At 43.0% G+C, this 23,238-nt stretch overlaps 1 protein-coding gene across 1 annotated transcript; it reads left to right on the forward strand.

The window, feature by feature from the left end:
- Nucleotides 1–1,288: 1,288 nt before the first annotated feature.
- Nucleotides 1,289–16,069, forward strand: LOC140575471 (uncharacterized). Its single transcript, XM_072695814.1, has 12 exons — nucleotides 1,289–1,708; nucleotides 2,677–2,772; nucleotides 4,111–4,341; nucleotides 5,051–5,073; nucleotides 5,166–5,284; nucleotides 6,583–7,111; nucleotides 9,826–10,255; nucleotides 11,436–11,531; nucleotides 11,645–11,875; nucleotides 11,957–11,979; nucleotides 12,067–12,185; nucleotides 14,608–16,069. The coding sequence occupies exons 1-12, from the start codon at nucleotides 1,307–1,309 to the stop codon at nucleotides 15,138–15,140; spliced, it is 2,832 nt and encodes a 943-aa protein (XP_072551915.1). The 5' UTR covers nucleotides 1,289–1,306; the 3' UTR covers nucleotides 15,141–16,069.
- Nucleotides 16,070–23,238: the final 7,169 nt, after the last annotated feature.

The raw sequence follows: 23,238 nt of genomic DNA on the forward strand, positions 1-23,238 counted from the left end.
ACAGAAGCTTTAAATGCTGTCTTTAGATCGTTGTCAGCATAAAAAGAAGCTGGCTCGAGATTCTAAAGAAGTGCTTTACTTCCTAAAACTACACACATATAAAGTGGAAACATTAGCAAAACAACAACAACAACAAAAAAACATTCGGTTCCAGAGAATTTCTAATGTACGCTATTTGACAAAAGTATTGGGACACCTGTTTTTTCATTGTTTTTTCTGAAATCAAGGGTATTAAAAAGGGTCTATCCAGCTTTTGTTGAAGTAACTGTCTCTACTGTCCAGGGAAGAAGACTTTCTACTACTACTTTTTGGAGGTGCACTGCTGTGAGGATTTGATTGCATTCAGCTACAAGTGCGTTAATGAGATAGGGATGTTGGAGGATCACCACCCCACCTCATTCCCAACTCCTCAACTCGTCCCAAAAGTACTGGATGGAGCACCACCACCATCATTCCAGAGAACACAGTTCTTCCACTGCACCACAGCTCAATGCTGGGGGGCTTTATACCCCTCTAGCCCACACCTGGCATTAGGCACGGTGCCCTACAATAGGTTAATCTGCTAATAGGTTTATCTTCTCCAGAGAGTTCTGTTCTGTTGGCAATGCGTCTCCTGGAATTAGACAAGCCGTGTGTCCATAAACATTTGGACATATAGTGTATGGTCAAGCAATGTTCTGACATTTTTATGCAGTTAACCACTATAATGTGCATACACTGATCAGCCATAACATTAAAACCACCTGCCTAATATTGGGTAATGCATGATTCAGATCAGTGAGCCTTGGGCACCAATGACCCTGTCACTGGTTTACTAGTTGACCTTCCTTGGAGCTCTTTTGGTAGATACTGACCACTGCATACCGGGAACACCCAACAAGACATGCATGATGTTTTGGACATGTCCTGACCCAGTCGTGAAGACATGACAACACACCACCTTCAGGAACTGACCCCCCTTCCCTTGATGCGTGCCACTGTAACCTGTAAATCAAGCATTCACCTCACCCCACAGTGGTTATAATGTTGTGGCTGATTGGTGTACCATCTTCAAATCTACATTACAGAAACAGTGTCTGGAATAGTCTCAGGCTCAGGGTTTCCAGGTGCCACTCCATGTGCTGATGTGGAGCTGTGGTTCCCTCTTGTGGATGACAGTGCTCTTCACAGTCCTCTCTGCTTTCACAATGGTGAAGATCAGCAATTGCGCAACAGGAAAACATTTGAAACCTGACCCACTTTGCCTGCTCTGCTTCCTTGTAAATGTGTAACTTTCGTTTCTGTGGAAGCTGGAGCTGTAGAGAACATGGCAGGCAGAGCGTTCTCTGATGAAGACTTCTCTTGTCCTATCTGCTACGACATCTTCACTGACCCTGTTGTTCTGCTGTGCTCTCACACCATTTGTAGAGCCTGTCTGGTTCATTTTTGGAACGAGAAGGGATCTCAGGAATGTCCCATTTGCAGACAAATATCACGAAATGCAGATCCTCCTTGCAATCTCGCCCTGAAGAACCTTTGCGAAGCTCTCATAAAAGAGCGAAGCCAGAGAGATTCGCAGGGGCCTGACATCCGCTGTCACCTCCACAACGAGCAGCTCAAGCTCTTCTGTCTGGAGGACCAACAGCCTGTTTGTGTGGTGTGTCGGGACTCTAACAAACATCAGACTCACAGCTGCCGTGCAGCTGATGAAGCAGCAGTTGATCTCAAGGTAAGGGGCTACTACAGGTGACTGCAGACTGCATCCAAAGTTGAGCCCACACTGGTAAAAGTGTGCTTATGGGGTCAGCTTCATTATTCTTCATCTCAAGAACTTTGTACCATCACAGTTTTGAGGTTTTCAGCATGTTCATAATACACCACACACACAGCTTGTCCAGTCCCTGTAGAGATGAATTCCCAATAGAATAATACTCAATAGGACTCTCTGAAGCAGATCAGCATAAAGCTATTGGCACCATGCTGCCTAATGCCAGGCGTGGGCTACAGGGGTATGAAGCCCCCCAACATTGAGCTGTGGAGCAGTGGAGGAACTGTGTTCTCTGGAGTGATGGTGATGCTGTTAGGGAGTTGGGGAGGATGCGGTGGGGTCCCGATCATCATCCAACATCATGACTTCAGGGACACTCATGTTGCTGAATGCAATCAAATCCTCACAGCAATGCTCCTCCAAAATCATGGTCAAGTAGGCAGTGGTGCTCAGCAGTTAGCGCTCTGGGCTATTGATGACTGGGTTGTGGGTTCGATACCTGGGCTCGGCCCTTCGCCCTCTCTGCTACCAGGGTGCTGGAGTTGACTGCCCACCGCTTTGTGTGTGTGTGTTTACTACTATAGATGAGTAAAATGCAGAGGACATTTCGCTGTACATCGCACAGTGACACAGCAACCTTGTGGTCTAGCTAACGTGCCAGTTGTAGGCGCCTTCCAGGGTGGACAGGGGTCAGCATGGACGCATTATGCAGTGTGTGTGTGTGAGTGTGTGGCGAGGTATTCCTCCCCTAGCCTTCAACAAGCATTTTTGTGACAGTAGCCCTTTGCTGAGCTCATTGATGAGCCTTGGATGCCAAAAATTTGGTGTGGCCCCAAAGAGTTTCTTAGATGATCCATACAGACACATATGAGTGTTATGTGTGTTGCATGTCAGCGTGGATTCTCATTAAATCTGTTTTGGCCCTGAAGGAGGAGCTCAGGTGTAAGCTGAAGCCACTACAGGAGAAGCTGAGAGTGTTTGAAGAAGCTAGGAGGAAATGCATCGAAACAGAAAGACACTCAAAGGTAAATCTCCAGCTGCACTGCTACACTTAAAACCCCTTACAAGTTCATTAGTTAACCATTAAAAAGTGTAGCTAAACGTCATATGAGCTCCATTTGAAAGTGCTGTATATCATTTTTTTAACATTTTTGGACATAAATATGTTGGGAAAGAATAACAGCTGATTTATAATGCTAAATACACTTTATTAATTTAATAATAGTGGTATTAATCCCAATATGTCACTCATTTGTCTTGTATGTGTAAAGAATCCCAATTATATACACCAGTCAACCATAACATTAAAACCACATGCCTAATACTGTGTATTGTATCTTCTTGAGCCACCAAAACAGCTCTGACCCATCAAAGCATGTACTCCACCAGACCTCCTAAGGTGTCCTGACCTTACTAACAGATCCTTTAAGTCCTGTAAGCTGTGAGGTGGGGCCCTTAATGAGCATTGTTTTGCATGAGCCTTGGGCGCCCAAGACCCTGTTGTCGCCAGTTCACCGGGTGTCCTTCCTTGGAGCGTTTATGGTAGGTACGGACACTGTCAAAGACTACAGATGGGTTAAATGCAGAGGACACATGAACAGAGGACAAATGCACCTAGGCAACCTTGTGGTCTAGCTAACGTGCCCGTTGTAGGCGCCTTCCATAGTGGACAAGGGTCAGCATGGACGCATTATGCAGTGTGCGTGTGTGTGTGTGTGTGTGTGTGGTGAGGTATTCCTCCCTTAGCCTTCATCAAGCATTTTTGCGACAGTAGCCCTGCTGAGCTCATTGATGAGCCTTGGATGCCAAAACACTCTGTCACGGCTTTCAGGTTTGGCCACCTTGGACCACTGCTAGTAGTTACTCACCACAACTGACTGTGTGGCCCCACAGAGATGCTCTGACCGAATTGACCGCTCTGACCGCAGAACAGTTGCTAGAATGTTTCTTAGATGATCCATACAGACAGATATGAGTGTTATGTGTGTTGCAACACACTGTTGTCGCCAGATCACCGGGTGTCTTTCCTTGGAGCGTTTATGGTAGGTACTGACCACTGCATACCAAAAAAACGCCCCACAAGACCTGCCCGGTGATGAATTTGGAGCGGTTCTCACCCTCCAGTCGTCTAGAACATCACAGGTTGGTTCTTGTCAAAGAATTTTGACAAGCTTTAACACCAACCACTCTTGCCTTATATAGAGATCCCTTGACAGAAGCCGATGGAACCAGGTAGTCAGTGTTGTGACACTTCAGCTGTCAGTGGTTTTAATGTTATGGCTGATCGGTGTATATCACAAAAAAAGAACAGTGAATGTGATGTTCTGCTACTAAACCCTTCATGTCTTTTAATATATAATAAGTTTCAGGCAGAGATGACGGAGAAGCAGATTAAGGAGGACTTTTCAAAGCTTCATCAGTTTCTGCAACGTGAAAAAACAGCCCGGATAGCTGCGCTGCGGGCGGAAAATCAGCAGAAAAGCCACACGATGAAGCAGAAAATGGAGGAGATCAACAGAGAGATACTGGGTCTCACAGCTTCCATTAGGTCTGCTAGTGAGCAGATCCAAGCAGACCACATCCCATTCCTGCAGGTGACCTTCTAACCCCTGCGGAGTCTTAACATCCTGTATGCTCCCCTTGACCTGAGGGTCAAAAATGATAATGTATGTCCATATGTTTGTGGACAACCCTTCTACTGCCAATAGAATAGGACTCTCTGAAGCAGAGCAGGCACCATGCTGCCTAATGTCAGGCATAGGCTAGAGGGGTATAACCCCCCCCCAGCTTTGAGCTGTGGAGCAGTGGAGGAACTGTGTTCTCTGGAATGATGATGGTTGGTGCGTCATCCAATACTTTTGGGATGAGTTGGGGAGTCAGGGATGATGAGGTGGGGTGGCGATCACCCAAAAATCTGACCTCTGAGCTTTTGTCGCTGAATATAATCAAATCATCACAGCGATGCTCCTCCAAAATCTAGTAGACAGTCTTCTACCCTGGACAGTAGAGACAGTTACTTTTAAGTCCTTGATTTTGGAATAGACAATGAATTGAGCAAGTGTCCCAGTACTTTTGTCCATATTGTCCAATGTTGTGCTCACTCTAAGAGAAGTTATTCTATTTTAAACTGACAAAAGTTCATTTAGGGGGTTTGCTCTGCTGTTAAACATGGTGGTGGGACATTTGTGACACTTAAGACAAGGGTTAATACTGTGTTTAGAAATACTGCATGCTTGGAATAGTGAAAAGTTGGAAATGTTGGAAAAGAGTAACATGAAAACCTCTATTCTTGTATTTCTCCAGAGGTACAGAGCCACTCTGAAGAGGTAAGCAACCCTTCCCTTTTCATTTTATGCCTCTTCTGGTGAAATGCACCCTAAGACTCCTAAGACTCCTGCACTCCTCCATGTTCTTCCAGAACCCAGTGTAACCTGAAGGACCCTGAGACCCTCTCTGGAGCACTGATTGATGTGGCAAAGCATTTGGGCAACCTGAAGTTCAGAGTTTGGGAGAAGATGAAAGATTTAGTTGAATACAGTAAGTAGATCTCACAACTTACAACTTCAATAAACAATAAACAAACCAAAAGTCATAATCCATTATGCTCTTTATATATTAATCTTATAGATCCCAATCAAATAATCGGTCTAGCCAGGCTCTGCACACAATTTGAATCAATTACTCACCAGCCAGGCCTACTTGTCACATGCCCAAGGTCCCCGGCCACAAGGGGGTGCTCAACCGGCATGGATTTATAATAGTTAGGCCACTTTACTGTACACCATTGTATTTCAATGGTTTAAATGTATTGACAGCTTTGAGCAGTGAGGCAGCTCAATATGTGGAGGTGAAGGAAAGTGGCCCAGTGAAGACCGATCACTGTGTTCCACACAAGGCTGCAGAGCAGAGGGAAGATTGGTCCATAAATGAGTTGATAAATTAGTAGATGATTAATAAGTATTAGCATATCATAAGCATATCAGCAGCAGTTAGTACACAAGTAAAAGTAATTAAGCAATTGACTAATAATGAAGTTTTAGTACTTAAGTACTTAATTGGTAACAAAGTAATAACTAATATTTTAATAATTAGTCACCCAACAAATCAGTAGTGTAAAATATTTTTAGCTGCATAATTTAGTAAAAAGTGCATTTTTCTGACAGAAATGCAGCTTACGTAGTTCTCACCTCCAGGCAGTGGTAGCTGCTGTGGTATACCAGGTCGTTTATAAGGTGTTCCATGTGGTTGGTATGGTGTGGCTAGGTGGTTGTATGGTTCTGCTAAGCGGTTGCTATGTTGTTGCTAGGTGGTTTGCTATGATGTTGCTTTGTAGGTGCTATGGTTCTGCTGAGGTGTTGCTGGTATGGTTGGTGTGGCATTTCAGGCGGTTGCCATGGCATTTCAGGTGGGTGCTGGGGTGTTGTCAGACGGTTCTGTGGTACCCCATTCTTTCCTATGGGAAAAAAATTATAAAATGTTGCTACAAGGAAACCATACATCACGATCAGACCCAACAATCTGGAGACCCAACAAACGGCCTCATGTACCACAATTATTTTGCTGTAATAATTTGAATATACAATGGATTATTAAAATAATAATGATAAAAAATACATAGAGGACCATTGCCAAGGGGCCATTAGCCTCTTAATTTACTATGGTTTCTTGGGTAAACACAAACACACACACACACACACATTTATACACAAACATGTACATACTAGTACAAAAAACTTGACCTCCCGACCTTTATCCATCTGCTCTGCTCACGGAGATTTACCATCCTCTAACTTCTCCCTTCTTTTCTATGTGTTTCCATTTCTCTGCGTCTGTAGTTCCTGTGACTCTGGACCCCAACACCGCTCACGCCAGCATCTACGTGTCTCATGATCTGAGCAGTGTGCGTCTCAAATCTGCCCTGCAGGCCTGCCCCGAAAACCCAGAGAGGTTTACCTTCTACCAGGTCCTTCTGAGCTCCGAGGCCTTTGGGCCAGGGACTCACTATTGGGACGTAGAGGTGGGAAAGTGTGAAGAGTGGGCTCTGGGAGTGTGTACAGAGTCAGCCCAGAGAGGAGAGCAGTTCCTGGAGAGCGGTGTGTGGCGTGTATGGTACTGCGCTGGTGTGTACCGGGCAGACTCGCCTAAGAAGCGCTACGTCACCCTTCGAGTCAAACAGAGGTTCCAGAAGATCAGAGTGCATTTGGACTGGAGCGGAGGACAGGTCTTATTCAGCGACCCTCTCACTAAAAGGCATCTACACACCTTCACGCACAGGTTCACTGAGAGAGTCTACGCCACCTTTGCAAACGGTAGTTGTAGCCATTTTTTGAGAATCCTGCCACTGAGGGCCTGTGAACAGTGTGAGTAGGGATGTGTCTAATACAAGAACCGGGCGATATGAGACGTTTCATGATACAGGGGTTACGATTCGCTATTTTACGATATTGTAAGCAGGGAAACATATTACGATTTTAAAAAAATCTAATTTACAAAACCTGTCATAGAATCTTCACATGTAAACTATTCATTAATAATCAATGCACTGCTTTTAAGAGTAAATACAGCAAAAGTAATATTGCAATACTTTGATATATCAATATTTTATGACATCCCAAGTTGCGACTAGTGATTGAACCTTTTCTGCATTAATTTCGGCAGAACTCAGTTTCTGTTTACAAAGGGACTCTGCACCTTCACTCAAGTATTAGATTATCAGTCATTGTCCACCCCTGGTACACCAACCAGCCATAACATTAACACCATTTACCAGTGAAGCACCCGTCAAGAGGTGGGATCTACGAATTAGGCAGCAAGTGGACAGTCAAGTCTTGAAGGTGATGTGTTGGAAGCAGGAAAAATGGTCCAGCGTAAGAACCTGACCCACTTGGACAAAAGCCAAATTTTAATGTCTAGATGTTCAGATCAGAACATCTCCAAAAACCTCATGCAATTATTAAGTGCTGTTGCAGATATGCAGCAATTAGTACCTACCAAAACAGGTAAGAAATTTTGGTAGGTTGACCAGCTAGTTGACCAGCGTGACCATGTTAGTTGATTGGCATGACCAATGTTACCAAGCTAATTGACCATCAAGACAAACATGTCACAGCCAGTTGACCAACATGATCAAGCTGGTTGATCAGCATGACCAACATGACCAAGCCAGTTGACCAACATGACCAAGCTGGTTGATTGGCATGACCAATGTAACCAAGCTTGTTGACCAGCATGACCAAGCCAGATGAGCAGCGTGACCATGTTAGTTGACCAGCATTACCAACATTTCTTAACCAGCCAATTCTTAAACACTGTTCCAGGCATGCAGTAATCAGTACCTACCAAAAACTGGTAAAAAGGAAGGACAACCAATGAATCGGCTTAAAACCTGTCATTTAAAAATCGCCCACGCTGACTTCCTTTAAATAGTTAGAAGAAGTGAGGCTTTGTGCTAAAGATCAATGCTGTTGTCGTTTTCATTTTCTGGGAAAAACCTGATACCTCACTTCCATGAAAGGTTAATGAAAGGACATCAAAACCAGCTTTAAATACATCATAAATTTGATCAAACCCAACAACAGCACTGATTAATAAAACAAGGGATCAGAGAATACACCAAATAATACCAGGCTTGCTCAAATCATGGTTGATCAATATTTGTATTAATGATTATTGATGGAATGTTAATAGTATTTATTCAAACACGCCTGTTTTTCTGAACCAATAAAGGCTTGCTGTCTAGATCAATTTTAATACATGTTGTACATACAGCACCTCACAAATGAATGTATAACCGGTCATTAGTATTGGACAGTATTTATCCTTTGCTATTGTGTTATTGTTTATGTTGTTCTAACTCATGTACCACTGCTCTTATTGTACTCCTTATGTACCCTTATTTGTGCCCTGCTATGAAAACCAGACAGGTCAGCTCAAGCTGGTCAAGCTGGTTTAACATGTTGACCAGCTTTGTCCGCAACCAACAAAAGATATGTTTGAGTTTGATGACCAACCGGACCAAAATAGCCAGCTAGTATGACCCAATTTGCCAAATTACATGACTAAGCTAGTTGACCGGCATGACCGATATGACCAAGCTAGTTGATTGGTCATGACCAATGTGACCAAACTAATTGACCATCAAGACAAACATGTCAAAGCCAGTTGACCAACATGATCAAGCTGGTTGACCAAGCCAAGTGAGCAGCATGACTATGCTAGTTGATCAGCATGAACAAGGTCGTTAACTAGCATGACCAACATGACCAAGCTTGTTGACCAGCATTACCATGCTAGTTGGCCAGCATGACCAAGGTAATGACCAACATGACCATGCTGTTTGACCAGCATGACCAACATGACCAAGCCAATTGACCAACATGACCATGATAGTTGACAAGCATGACCAACATGACCATAGGATCTAGGATCTGCATAATACTTGATGTCTGTCAGTGTGAGGCTTACACACACAGAGAGAGAGATTGAGAGAGAGCGAGATCGAGAGAGAGAGAGAGAGGGAGAGAGAGAGATCGAGAGAGAGAGAGGAGGCAGGAAAAGCATGTTTACTTTTGTTTTGTGAAAAACACATACAGTATATAATAAAGTGGACTATGAAGATGATCATATTTCACAATGCTTACATTTCCAAATGGTTTACATGTGTGAGAGACACTGTATGGAATCTGAAGCACCGCTGGGTTATTGTTATTGAGCCTGATTGTCATGTACCTTGCTAAAAAAACAAGCAAAAAAAAAAAAAAAAAAAAAAAAAACAGGCCTAACTGCTTGGATTCTTACATATTTGTGGTAATAACATACCATTAAGCATTTCCACATCACATTTGACTTGACTTGGGGATTCTCCATAATGCAGTCAAGGAAGCCAGAGTGCTTATTTCTAATCTAATCTAAATCTGTTTGTTCTGGAGAAGGCAGCAGGCGTGCGCCGTATCAGGAAGAATGTTTCCAAAGAATCGTTTTATGCAAACTGACAGAAAGCCATGCCCCCTTTTCATTACCTCTACTTTAAAAACATGCCCTGAACTCCAGAGGAAGAAAGAGAGCACTAGCACTTCCTGAGGACCAGATTCAACATCACCGATGGCCTCGCGTCCATCTCTCTTCGAGGAGAATCTCTGCTGTCCTGTGTGCCGGGATGTCTTCAGAGATCCGGTGCTGCTCATGTGCTCTCACAGCTTCTGCAGGGCCTGTCTGGAGCAGTACTGGACACACACTGAACTGCAGACATGTCCACTCTGTAGAACAAGCTGCTCCGTGGAGAATCCTCTGTGTAATCTTGCTCTGAAGAACCTGTGTGAGGCCTTCCTGCAGGAGAGATGCCAGGGGGCTTCAGGAGACGCTGTGGAAATACTCTGTGGACGGCATAAGAAGAAACTCCTGCGCTTCTGCCTGGATGACAAACAGCCGGTGTGTGAGGAGTGTCTGACGTCTGAATCACACACCAACTGCAGCTTGAGACTAGTGGATGAAGCAGCAGTGGATCTGAAGGTATGGTGGGCATGGTTAAATTGGTCATTCTGGGTGGTTTGGTGTGAAATGCTCCATTCTGGAGACAGACATGTTCACAGTGGTGGTGAATGAAACCAGATATCTGATTCATTTATTGCTTCTAAGAGCTCCCTCACAGAATATTATTATCAATGGAATTGGATGGAATTGGAAGTTTAAGACCCCTTACCCAGGGCCAAACATCAGCTGGATGGGTAGAACCTCCCCCACATTGGGCTGTTGAGCAGTAACATGGCATACTCCCTTCACTGCACACTAAACAGTGCCTTAGTGTAAGGCCTTCCCAGAAGAAAAGAGGCGTTTACTGCAGATATGGGGTCAAACACCCTATTATTACCCATATGATCAAAAGAAAAACTGGATGAAACGACATCTACAGACATTTGGGCAAAGTGGTGGCTCATTTGTGGCAGATCTGGGTTTCTGCTCACATGGTTGTGGGTTCAATAACCACTTTTGCTAAGCTGTCACTGTTGAGGGCCCTTACCTTTAACCCTCTCTATTCCAGGGGGGCAGGCTTTGTGGTTAGCATGCTTGGTTATTGATCACAAGGTTGTGAGTTCGATACCCATGTCTGCTAAGCTGCCACCATTTGGTCCTTGCCCTTTACCCTTTACATTCCAGGAGTACAGACTCAGTGGTTCGAGTGCTAGGTGATTTATCACAGGGTTATAGGTTCGATACCCACTTTTGCTAAGCTACCATTAGTGGCCCTTGCCCTTCACCCTTTCTACTCCAGGAGTACAGACTCAGTGGTTTAAGTGCAAGGTGATTGATCACAGGGTTATAGGTTCGATACCCACTTTTGCTAAGCTACCATTAGTGGCCCTTGCCCTTCATCCTTTCTACTCCAGGAGTACAGACTCAGTGGTTCGAGTGCTAGGTTTTTGATCACAGGGTAGGGGGGATTGACTGCTACCAATGTTGGGCCTACTACAGGGGTACAGGCTCAGAGTTTTTGATCACAGGGTTGTGGGTTTGATATCCATGTCTGCTAGGCTACCACCACTTGGCCCTTGCTTAATCAGCCCTAGTCCATCTTTCCAGTACCTAGATATGCAAATGAACAGTACTACCACTTATAGATTCATGAACCATATTCTCAGATACAGTGTGTAGACATGCTATATTGATCTTGCTTTAACCTCTATTGTTTTAGTTTGACCTGAAACGAAAACTGCAGCCCCTGAAGGAGAAACTGGAGCAATTTGGAAATGTGAAATGCACCTACATCCAAACAGAAGAGCATATTAAGGTAAAATATAGTCCCGCAATTATATCAGCCCTGTTCCCAATGAAGATTATCGATGGTGTTATGCAACCGTGCCATAGTTATCTGCATAATCTCATTTGATAACATCACTTCAGAGACAGACCCAACATACCGAGACTCTGATAAAGAAGGAATTTGAGAAGCTTCACCAGTTCCTTTGTGAGGAAGAGGCAGCCAGGAGGACCGCACTGAGGGAGGAAGAGGAGCAGAAGATTCATGCAGTGAAGAAGAACATCATGCAAATGAACAGAGACATTCTATCTCTCTCAGACAAAGTCGCAGGCCTGGAGGAGGGGCTACAAGCCAGCAACATCTCATTTTTGCAGGTGACGAAAGTAACAAATCCTCAGTACACTTTTCCCATGTTTGGACACAAATCTGAAACTTTGAACTGTTTGCTTTTTCAGAAGTACGAACACACGCGGAAGAGGTAAGTGCTTCAGCCCTTATTACTATAGTAATAAGTCTGTTTTCAGTCCAAACTTGCAGTAACACTGACTCCTGAATGTTCTTCCAGAGCTGAGTGTAAAGTGACAGATCCAGAGACCCTCTCTGGAGCATTGATTGATGTAGCAAAGCACCTGGGCAACCTGAAGTTCAGAGTGTGGGAAAAGATGCAGAACATCATTCAGTACAGTGAGTCCAATTCACCTTTAACCTTTATTTTCAGAGATACTATATATATATATATATATATATATATATATATATATACAGTGAGTCCAAGAAGTATTTGATCCCTTGCTGATTTTCTTTGTTTGCCCACTAATAAAGACACTATCCTTCTGCACTTTTAATGGTAGATATATTCTAACATGGAGAGACAGAATATCAAGACAAAAATCCAGAATATAATTTTAAAGAATATATTTTAATTAATTTGTATTTCAATGAGGAAAATAAGTATTTGATCCCTCTTGCCAAACACACTCAATACTTAGTGGCAAAGCCTTTGTTTGCAAGCACAGCGGTGAGACGTTTGTTGTAGTTAACCACAAGTTTAGCACACACACCAGGGGGAATTTTGGCCCACTCTTCTTTGCAGATCCTCTCTAAATCATGAAGGTTGGTGGGCTGTCGCTTGGCAACTCTGACCTTCAGCTCCCTCCATAGATTTTCGATCGGATTGAGGTCTGGCGACTGGCTGGGCCACTCCATGACCTTAATGTGATTTTTCTTGAGCCAATCCTTTGTTGCCTTTGCTGTATGTTTAGGGTCGTTATCATGTTGGAAGACCCAACCACGGCCCATTTTCAGATCCCTGGCAGAGGGGAGGAGGTTGTCCCTCAGGATTGTGCGGTACATGGCTCCATCCATCTTCCCAGTGATGCGGTGAAGTAGCCCTGTACCCTTGGCAGAGGAACACCCCCAAAACATTATGCTTCCACCTCCATGCTTGACGGTGGGCACAGTGTTCTTGGGGTCATAGGCAGCATTTTTCTTCCTCCACACATGGCGGGTGGAGTTGAGGCCAAAAAGTTCAATTTTGGTCTCGTCTGACCACAAAACCTTCTCCCAATAACTTGGTTCATCTTTCAAATGATCATTGGCATACTTGAGGCGCGCCTCCACATGTGCTCTCTTCAGCAGGGGTACCTTTCGGGCACTGCAGGATGTGAATCCATTGTTGCGCAAAGTGTTGCCAATTGTTTCCTTGCAAACTGTGGTCCCAGCTGCCTTCAGGTCATTTGCTAACTCCTGCCGAGTGGTTGCAGGACGATTTCTGACTGTTCTCAGCATCATTGCCACCCCACGAGGCGAAATCTTCTTTGGAGCACCGGGCCGAGGTCTGTTGATTGTCATGTTATACTCTTTAAACTTTCTGATAATTGCACCAATAGTTGTTACTTTCACATCCAACACCTTACTAATCTTTTTGTAGCCCATTCCAGCTTTGTGAAGGTCAACAATTCTGACTCTGAGGTCCTGTGACAGCTCTTTGGTTTTACCCATGTTGGTGACTTGAAATCTGTGTGATCTGTCTGATTCTGTGGACAGGTGTTTTTCACACAAGTGATTAGTGAGAACAGGTGGCTTCAGGTCAGGTAACAAGTTGATTGGGAGTGTCTAACTGGTCTGTAAAAGCCAGAACTGCTAATGAATACTAAGGGATCAAATACTTATTTCACTCCATGAAATACAAATCAATTAATATATATTCCTTAGATTTATTTTCTGGATTTTCTTTTTAATATTCTGTCTCTCCATGTAAGAATACATCTACCATTAAAAGTATAGAATGATCATGTCTTTATTAGTGGGCCAACGAAGAAAATCAGCAAGGGATCAAATACTTCTTGGACTCACTGTATATATATATATATAGAGAGAGAGAGAGAGAGAGAGATAGGCGTGGGTCAGAGGGGTAATTTTGGCATGAGTTGGGAAGCTGAAGATGAGGTGGGGTTGGTGATTATCCAACATCTTGACCTCACTAATGCTCTTGTTGCTGAATGCAATCAAATCCTCACAGCAATGCTCCTCCAAAATCTAGTAGAAAGCCTTCTTTCCTGGACAGTAGAGACAGTTACTCCATCAAAAGCAGAATAAACATTTTGTATTACGCTTGATTTCAGAAGAAATAATGTACAGTGAATGAGAAGGTGTCCAAATACTTTTGTTCAAATAACAAATTTATATATATATATATATATATATACACACACACACACAGACACACACAATTTTGTCCATGGCTGAGCAGAGAGAGGAAGCAGAGAGAGGGTGAAGGGCCTTGCTCAAGGGCCCAACAGTGGCAGCTTGCCGAGCCCAGGTATTGAACCCAGGACCCTGCTATTGATGATAAAAGTATTGGGACACTTCCTTTCAATAAAAGTCAGTATTGAAAGGAAAATTTCTAATGGCATTGCTATCCATTTGTCATGTAAATGTATAGACAAATGTTTTTAGGGCAAATAGCTAATAGCTGATAGCAAATAGCTAATAGTGCTAATAGCTACAAATTGCAAAGGCACTGCAACATGACTATTCTACCTCTCTCTCTCTCTCGCTCTCTCTCGCTCTCACTCGCTCTCTCTCCTTCTCTGTTCATCTCCAGCTCCCGTCATTCTTAACCCCAACACCGCTCACCCCTGTCTGCACCTGTCTGATGATCTGACGGCAATGACTCTGTGTACTCGCCATACCGAGCTCCCAGCCAATCCGGAGAGATTTGACGACTACGTTAGCGTGCTGGGCTCCGAAGGCTTTGACTCAGGGACTCACTGCTGGGACGTGGAGGTCGGGGACAGCTCAGTCTGGTCTGTGGGAGTGATCTCAGAGTCGGTGTTCCAGCACAGGGAGAACCTCTCTGAGCACGGCTTATGGCATGTGGGTTACTACAAGGGGGAGTATGGGAAAGGCCTGTCGGAGATGCTTACACCCTTCAGACTGAAGCGGAAACTGCAGAAGATCAGGGTGCAGCTGGACTGGGACAGTGGACAGGTCTCGTTCTTCGATCCTGATGATAACACACACGTGCACACCTTCACACACACTTTCACTGAGCCAGTCTACCCGTACCTATATAATGCCTGTCCTGCCGAAGCACTGAGGATATTGTCAGTGCAGGCCTCAGTTGCTAAGCAGTAGCATGGGACGTTTATAAGTCTACATGTAACCGTATGTATGGAGCACTTTGTAAAGCCAAGTGATGAGCACAGCTGGATTATGGATGTGGCATGATTCCAGTTTTTATGAAGCTGTTTGTGTCCGTATAGAATAGATTGAGCAGCTGAATCATTAAATGCCTTCGAATCAAACATCTTTGTGATATTTGCTGTGATATTTATGTACATGTATACATTATTGGATGATCACCACCCCACCTCATTCCCAACCTCCCAAACTCATCCCAAAAGTACTGGGTAAAGCACCGAAGAACCCCTCTAGCCCACGCCTGGCATTAGGCAGCATGGTGCCAATAGATTCATGTTTATATCTGCTCCAGAGAGTCCTAATCTATTGGCAATACATCTATACATGGCCTAGACAAGCAGTGTGTGTGTGTATGTGTGCATCTGCCCATCTGTGTCAGCAATGGGTGCAACTTAAAGTAGCTGAATGCACTGACTAGAAGGGGTGTCCACAAACATTTGGACACATAGTGTATGTGCTGTAGTTAATGCATGCCCTCAGACTCCTGTAGTAAACACTTCTTTGGAAACACCTTCAGGTTTTAGAGCGGTGTGACGTAAAGCGTCTCAGTGGTTAGACCAGTGGGTTATTGTTTAGAAATGTTGTGGGTTTGACGCCCATGTCTAATAAGCCGCTGCTGTTGGACCCTTTAGCAGGATAATTAACCCTCCCTGATCCAGGGGGGCTGTAGTATGAGTGGTCCTGGCATTCTAAACTAGGATGTGAAGAGACTAGTTGCTGTACTGTGAGTGTATAATCACAATAAAATCAATAAATAAACTCTAGAGTTTAATCTCTTTCTCTTGACCTGCATTTTAATCTGCTCTGTCTGTCTGTTCCGAAGCCGATTGTTATTAATATCAATATCATTATCATTATTGTTATGATCAGTAGAGAAAATGAAAAAATGTCTCAGGGTTGCTTTTTGCACATTAAAATCAAGTCTGTTAGACCTTTAGACTTTTGCATGGCTACCAGTGAGCTCAGTCAAGCGAGCTTTAAAAGTACCCCATAAATAATAATAATATATATACTATATAATTATGGAAATGGGTCACTTTGATTGGTTTTGAGTTTGATTGATTTGTAGACTGACAAATACAGCTCATTCCCTGGATTCCCTTGTTGCTGTTGCTGTGCCCTTTACTAAGTCCTATTGCCCATGTTTGCAGCCTACTTGTCCGCACCTCTGATTTCCGGTTAAGCATGTTGATTTTATACCTCCATCAGGACAGGAGCACTCACTGTGTTGTCCCGGACTTTTCACCAGTGCTCTGTAGCTGCTTGAGGAGACAGGCAAGATTAAGCAGGCCTGAAAAATACTTAAGTAATTGCAGGCGTCCTTCCTTAATGTCACACGGCTCCGCCCCCTGCGACTGGCAGTTACTGCACATGGCCTCTTCTGTTTGCGTTTGGACTGGACTCATCATTACCAGGCCCCGGTAAGCTCCGCCCCTCGTCTGGCCGTGACTGAGAGAGTCACCCGCAGCTAATCCTATTGATTGATTAGCTTTCTGATTTAAAACCCTGCTGTTTGTCTGAGACTTTGGGAAGTCTTTTGTGTGCGTTAGCCTGGGCTGCCTTAGGAACTGCCTCACTGTACACTTCTGATGGTCATGTATGCAGTGATTGGATATATGGTGCATAATATATATGCATATATATATATATATATATATATATATATATATATTCATATTATATACACATATGCAGGTATCATTTATTGGACAAATGCATCATACATAGACTGTATTTCTTTGATTGATTAATTTATTAAAGTTAAAACAATGATGTGAAAGTACACATATGTAACATATCTATTTTACATAATTTATGTATCTGTTGTCTTATATTGCTTAATATATTGCACATATTTGTTTGTATATGTTGGTATAAGGCTGATTTTCCTATAAGTATGCAAAAGTAATTCTTAGAAAGCCCAAAAAATCAACAGATATGTTTTACATTTTTATTTCTCTATATATTATATTGTTTTTTAAAGTCATATCAGTGCCAAAAGTAACTGCACTTAATTATGTTAATATTACTTAATATTTAAGATAATAATAATAATAATAATAATAATAATAATAATTCAATGACTGTTACTTTTTTCTGTTTCTATTCTTTGGTATTTTCACTTTGGTGGTTAAACATTTTTAACCTTTACTAATGTTCTGTGTTTGTGATTTAATTTTTTATAGTTTCCGATTTTAACCAAACTATCTATTAATAACTTTTCTATAAATAAAGTGTTAAAAGACAATAATTTCCACTTTTCCACCTTTAATTAAGTAAAATTAGTTAAATCACATCAATAAGTTTCTCTGTGCGTCTCCACCACAGATTACCATCATCCTGAAGCAAGTTCTTCAAGCCCTTTGCAACATGGCCAGTGTGAAGCCAGCTCTGATCCATGCTTTACTGAGCTTCTTTACATGAAGCCATGTTACACCCTTCCATTAAAGGCTTAGACAGAGCCGGGGGAAGTGATCATTTCAAGCCCCTGGTAGATCTTCAGTGATTGAGAAATCAGCTGATTGATGAATTCTGAGATCGGCTGGGTGTCCCCAGTACAGTAGATATAGAGTGAAATATGAAGAGAAAAGCTCTGGAATAAACTGATTTCAGTGGAATTAAAGAAATGTGAGAGAGTATCGGACAGTCGCGTAAGACTTTTGATTGGAGCTAATGTAGAATACTGGGGAATTGTTTTTTAATCTGCTACTTTAATATCAATATCATAATATTACCAACCTGATTTCACAAAGAACTGTCAGGAATTTGAAGGCTGAGTGGAATCTGGGTTATTAAAGAGAAGAAGTAGCCTTCAGGGCTCCAGACTGGTGAAGCCACATTCAAAACATTTCAGTAAACCAGTGCTCTGATTCGGCATCAGCTGGGTTTGACATTTTAAAATAGAAGTATGTTTATGCACAATAGGTGTTGATTCTTCTGTACTTCTGTAGGGAAGTACTGCCAATACAATAGGACTCTCTGGAGCAGATAAACATGAACCAACTAATGCCAGGCATGGGCTAGAGGGGTATAAAGCCCCCCAGCATTAAGATGTGGAGCATTGTTAATTGTGTGTTGTCTGAAATGAAGGTGTAGCTCCAGAAAATACTTTTGGGATGAGTTGGGGATCATCGTCCAACATCCTGGCCTCACTAACAAATGTATGCTCTTGTCCCTGAATGCAATAAAATCAAATCCTCCAGAAAGCCTTCCTCCCTGGGTAGAGACAGTTACTCCAACATATTCCAAAATTTTAAAAGAAACAATGAAAGAGCTGGTGTCCAGATACTTTTGTCAATATAAAAAGTGTATGTTTACTTGTTCTTGTAAAAACATATATATATATATATATATATATATATATATATATATATATATATATATATGTGGTGTTTTTACAAGCACAAGTAAACACAGCTACTTACAGTCAGAATTACAGAATACCTAGATGTCTCCAGCAGAAGCTGTTGACAGGTCTAAAAGAGGAACATGCGATAAGGCTTTCCCCAGACTGCTATTTTTGAGCTCCACTAAAAGTGTGCACGTCTGTTCTGAACATTCTTGTTGTGTTGACTGCAAATCTGAAAGGGTGAATATTTTCCATACCTCACCAGCCCACACAATTATTTACATTTTGGTGCAGCATTTAGTCTTAGTGTGTGTGTGCGTGTATGTGCAGGCGTGTGCATGTGTGTGTTTTAACAGCAACAGTAGAATCTTAACCGGTGAACAATGCCATGACTGAAGGTTTGAGGTAAGGTCTGGGCGATATGGTAAAAATATAATATCATAATATTTAAAAACACTTTCATGATACACGATATTCCCCACAATAGACATGATCACAGACAAAATGCTTCATCAGTGCCAGATTAAGGAAAACTACCATCCAAGAACTATCCCATATTTAGTACAGTGATTTTTATTCAAACTTCATTATAATATTTATTATTATTTATTCAAACTGCACATCATCCAGGTAAACCAGGCTAATTACACTGTCTATAATGAAACGTGCAGCTGACCAGTGTTCTTCAAGCACTGACCATCTCCTTTGATGTGCTTAGAAAAATATATTGTGCATCACGATACAATAAAGTATCATCATATTGCCCAGCTGTAGTTCGAGGCTTGGCCGTAACCTTGCTGTGGGCACTGCAGTCAGTGGCTAAGAGGCTTTCCTACCCCAATCCCTCTACAACTGTCACAAGCACTCTGTCACCTGCAGATGAAGCCATTCATTCGAACCTTAGCAACAGGCTGTCCTACTTCGGCTTGTTTTGTGTGAGCAGGGGCGTACGTTGAGGTTGAGGGGTTGAGTGAAGCAATGCCTTGCATTGACCTATATGGAAATCTGGTAAATGGCAATATATGGAATTCCCTTATATCCAAATATGTTTGTGGACATATGGTCATGCAGCAGGTTTCTATAAGGAGGAATGGAGTTGAGCTACAGTTATAATATAGTTATTATATAGTTCCTCTAAATTCCAAATAAAAAAATTTCTATTTACAGCATTTATTTATAGCAGCAAAAATATATAAAGAAATAAAATAAAGAAATAAATATACACACACAAATATATATATATATATATATATATATATATATATATATGGACTAAATGGATCCCCCCCCAGCCACGACATCCTAACTACGTTGGATACCCGTGTGTCCCCAGTGTCCAAATGAAGGTCCACTGCTGACACATAGCTCGTCTAGTCCCTGTAGAGAAGTACTACCAATAGAATAGGAGCAGATAAACATGAACCTACTGGCACCATGCTGCCTAATACCAGGCATGGTCTAGAGAGTATAAAGCCCCCCAGCATTGCAGAGCTGTGGAGCATGGTTAATTGTGTACTCTCTGGAATGATGGTGATGGTGATGGTGCTCCATCCAATACGTTTGGGATGAGTTAGGATAAGTTGGGATGGTGTGGTGATCATCCAACATCCTAAACTCAGTAAGGCTTTAGTCCCTGAATGTAATCAAATCCTCACAGCTATGCTCCTTCAAAATCTAGTAGAGTGTCTTCTTCTTCCCTGGACAGTAGAGACAGTTACTCCAACACAAGCAGGATACACTCATTTTAATACCCTTGATGTCGGAAAGAACAGTGAATGAGCAGGTGTCCCAATACTTTTGTCTATTTAGCGTGTATATATTGAGCTACTAGACTGTGTGTGGAAAACAAGAATGATAGGATGACACAGAACTGGGCTTATCTTAATATATAGAGAAAGTGCTGTACTGCACTGCACTGTGCTGTTTCTCAGAGTGGGCATAGGGCTGATGCTGATGTTTATGTAATGTCCTTAATTCATCCTTATTAGCGAAAGGAAGATAAGTGCACGTCAGAGGGAGGGTAATACTGCGAGACAAAAACAATTATCTGTGTCACTGCACACACGCTTACACGCAAAGCTACGAATACACAACCACACAGAGGGTCACTGTCTTACGGGATAGACTGATCTCTGTGATGTCATGGGTGGAAATGCTAGCCTCAGCCAATTAAGGTGCAGCCAGCAAGTAACTGTAGCATAATCTCCACTCAGATAGAGGATTTATGGATATATCGCAATTGCAAAGTAACCTCGTTTGTGGATGTTTGGATGGAATGGAATAGATAGTGGCTTCATGTCTGGCTCCAAAAGGCAAGGGGGGTAGGGGGGTGGGCAGGGGACTTAGCGTGTGAGAGCTAATCTTGATTTAAGGCCTCTATGAACTCTAGGACCTGAACTACAGAACCAGCTTGAGTGGCGTGTCTGTTAGTGCTTCCATCTACCAGTTAAGGAAAGTTGTGAACGCTCCTCAGCGTGTCTAATTCTCTTGGCAGCGTCTCACGGGTCAGGCCCTCGAAACCATTACACCCTCTGGGATTTGACTTTGTTTGTCTCCTTGGGAGAAAGCTGTTTCCATGACCTGCTCACACATGGCAAAACACACACACACACACACGCATGTATTCACACAGCTATCCAGGAACACATATGCATGGCAACCCATCTTCAATATCCATAGGCTCTAAGTCACATACACTCACCCCCCGTCCCACGGCAACCCAGCATCTCTCTCACACACACACACATATGCACATTCTGTTTATGCATCTCTTACACACAAGCTGACAACTACCTTGGAGAACACACTAGGCGGGAAACGGCACCTGAGTGCCCTCCCCCCCTCCCGTCCTCCTCTCCTCCATTACCCAGCATGTAGAACAGTTGCCCCCTCCCAACAAGTGCACACACAGACACACACTCTTAATGCCGCAATCCTCTTTGTGAAAGTGACGCGCTTCTGTCAGAAACAGAGCTAAGCTGGAGAGAGAGAGCGAGAGAGAGAGAGACAGAGAGAGAGACATACACACACATGCTCCCGCAGTCCAGATGAATTAGTGTTGAGTGTTTGGTTTCCTTTCAAACCCTGAATCCTGCTCTGCTATTGGTTCCCCGCGGCACCCGCCACTTTCAGGGCAGTAGGAGTTTCCTTTCCAGCCTTTCCACGAACATCTCTGGAGACCTCTCTCTCTTCCACCCAGACCTGACCAAGCAGGCCTATTTAGTCCAGGAGGAAGCCCCAGCTTCGGAGCCTCACACCTGAGCCCACCTGTTCGGCGCACTGCTTGGACGATGCGTCTTGGATGAGCCTCTGACGGCCAGAAGCCAGAATCTCTCCATCTCCTTGTTGAGGAACACACTTTCTCCTGCAGCGTTGGTGAGTTGGTGTGGCTCCAGCCTGACCTTCCAGTGAATGCTCACTCACCAGCGGTCCATTCCCCAGTGGTGTGTGCTGAGGTGTCGGAGGTAAGCTGGGCTTCTGGAGGGCCACAGTGGAGGAGAACAGGCTGGATTTCTCTCGGATGGAGGGTCATGGCTATGAGCGCTTCACGGACGGGGAGCATGATGGGTACCAGATCGACTACCGCCGTATTGTGGGCGACACGGAGCCTGCCAGGCCGCGGGTGAGCCCCAGAGACCCGGAGCATCACTTCCACGGCCCGTTCGGTCACAACACGCCACACGGGCATGGCCACGGGCACGAGACAGCGGCCCAGCGCTATAGCGCCACCCGCATCCAGGCCGGGTATGAGCCGGAAAGGTGAGAGTGCAGTTCAGCCTGACAGACGAGACAGCAGCGCTTCATGACGTCAGTGTGAGATCAAAACGCTACTTTCTACTGTAATGTTACCTTTGAAAAGATACAAGGTTTTGTTATAAGAGTCACAAAAGTTTTTGACCAGTTGACCTATTGTTCAGTGTCCACTATGAATTATTCTGCATGCACTATGAAATATTTAGTAACTACCATGAACCATTTAATATCCACTATGAAATATGGATGAAATATCTAAAAAAAAAAGAAATATCTAAAATGAATGATTGAGTAACTACTATTAATCATCTTCTATGATCTACTCAGTATCCAGTATGAATTATTGAGTATCCACAATGACTTATTCAGTAACTAACTAAGAATTAACGTGTTCAGTACTAACTAAGAATTATTCACTATCCACTATGAATTATTCAGTATCTACTATGAAGGATCTGCTATGCTTCTACTAATCAGTATCTACTAAGCACTATTCAGCATGAATTGTGCAGTATACGCTATGAATTATGCATTATCCACTATGAATTATGCAGTATCTGTTATGAATTATGCAGTATCTGTTATGAATTATGCAGTATCCACTATGAATTATACAGTATCCACAATGTATTATGCAGTATCTGTTATGAATTATGCAGTATGCGCTATGAATTATGCAGTATGCTCTATGAATTATGCATTATCCATTATGAATTATGCTGTATACGCTATGAAGTATGCAGTGTCCGCTATGAATTATGCAGTATCAGTTATTAATTATGCATTATCCACTATGAATTATGCAGTATCCACTATGAATTATGCTGTATATGCTATGAATTATGCAGTATCCACTATGAATTATGCTGTATCCACTACCATGAATTGTTTGGCATCTATTATGAAGCATTTAGTCCTATTTATTATTTA

The sequence above is a fragment of the Salminus brasiliensis genome, chromosome 13 (genome assembly GCF_030463535.1).
Source record: "Salminus brasiliensis chromosome 13, fSalBra1.hap2, whole genome shotgun sequence".
In the NCBI taxonomy this organism is placed as follows: domain Eukaryota; kingdom Metazoa; phylum Chordata; class Actinopteri; order Characiformes; family Bryconidae; genus Salminus; species Salminus brasiliensis.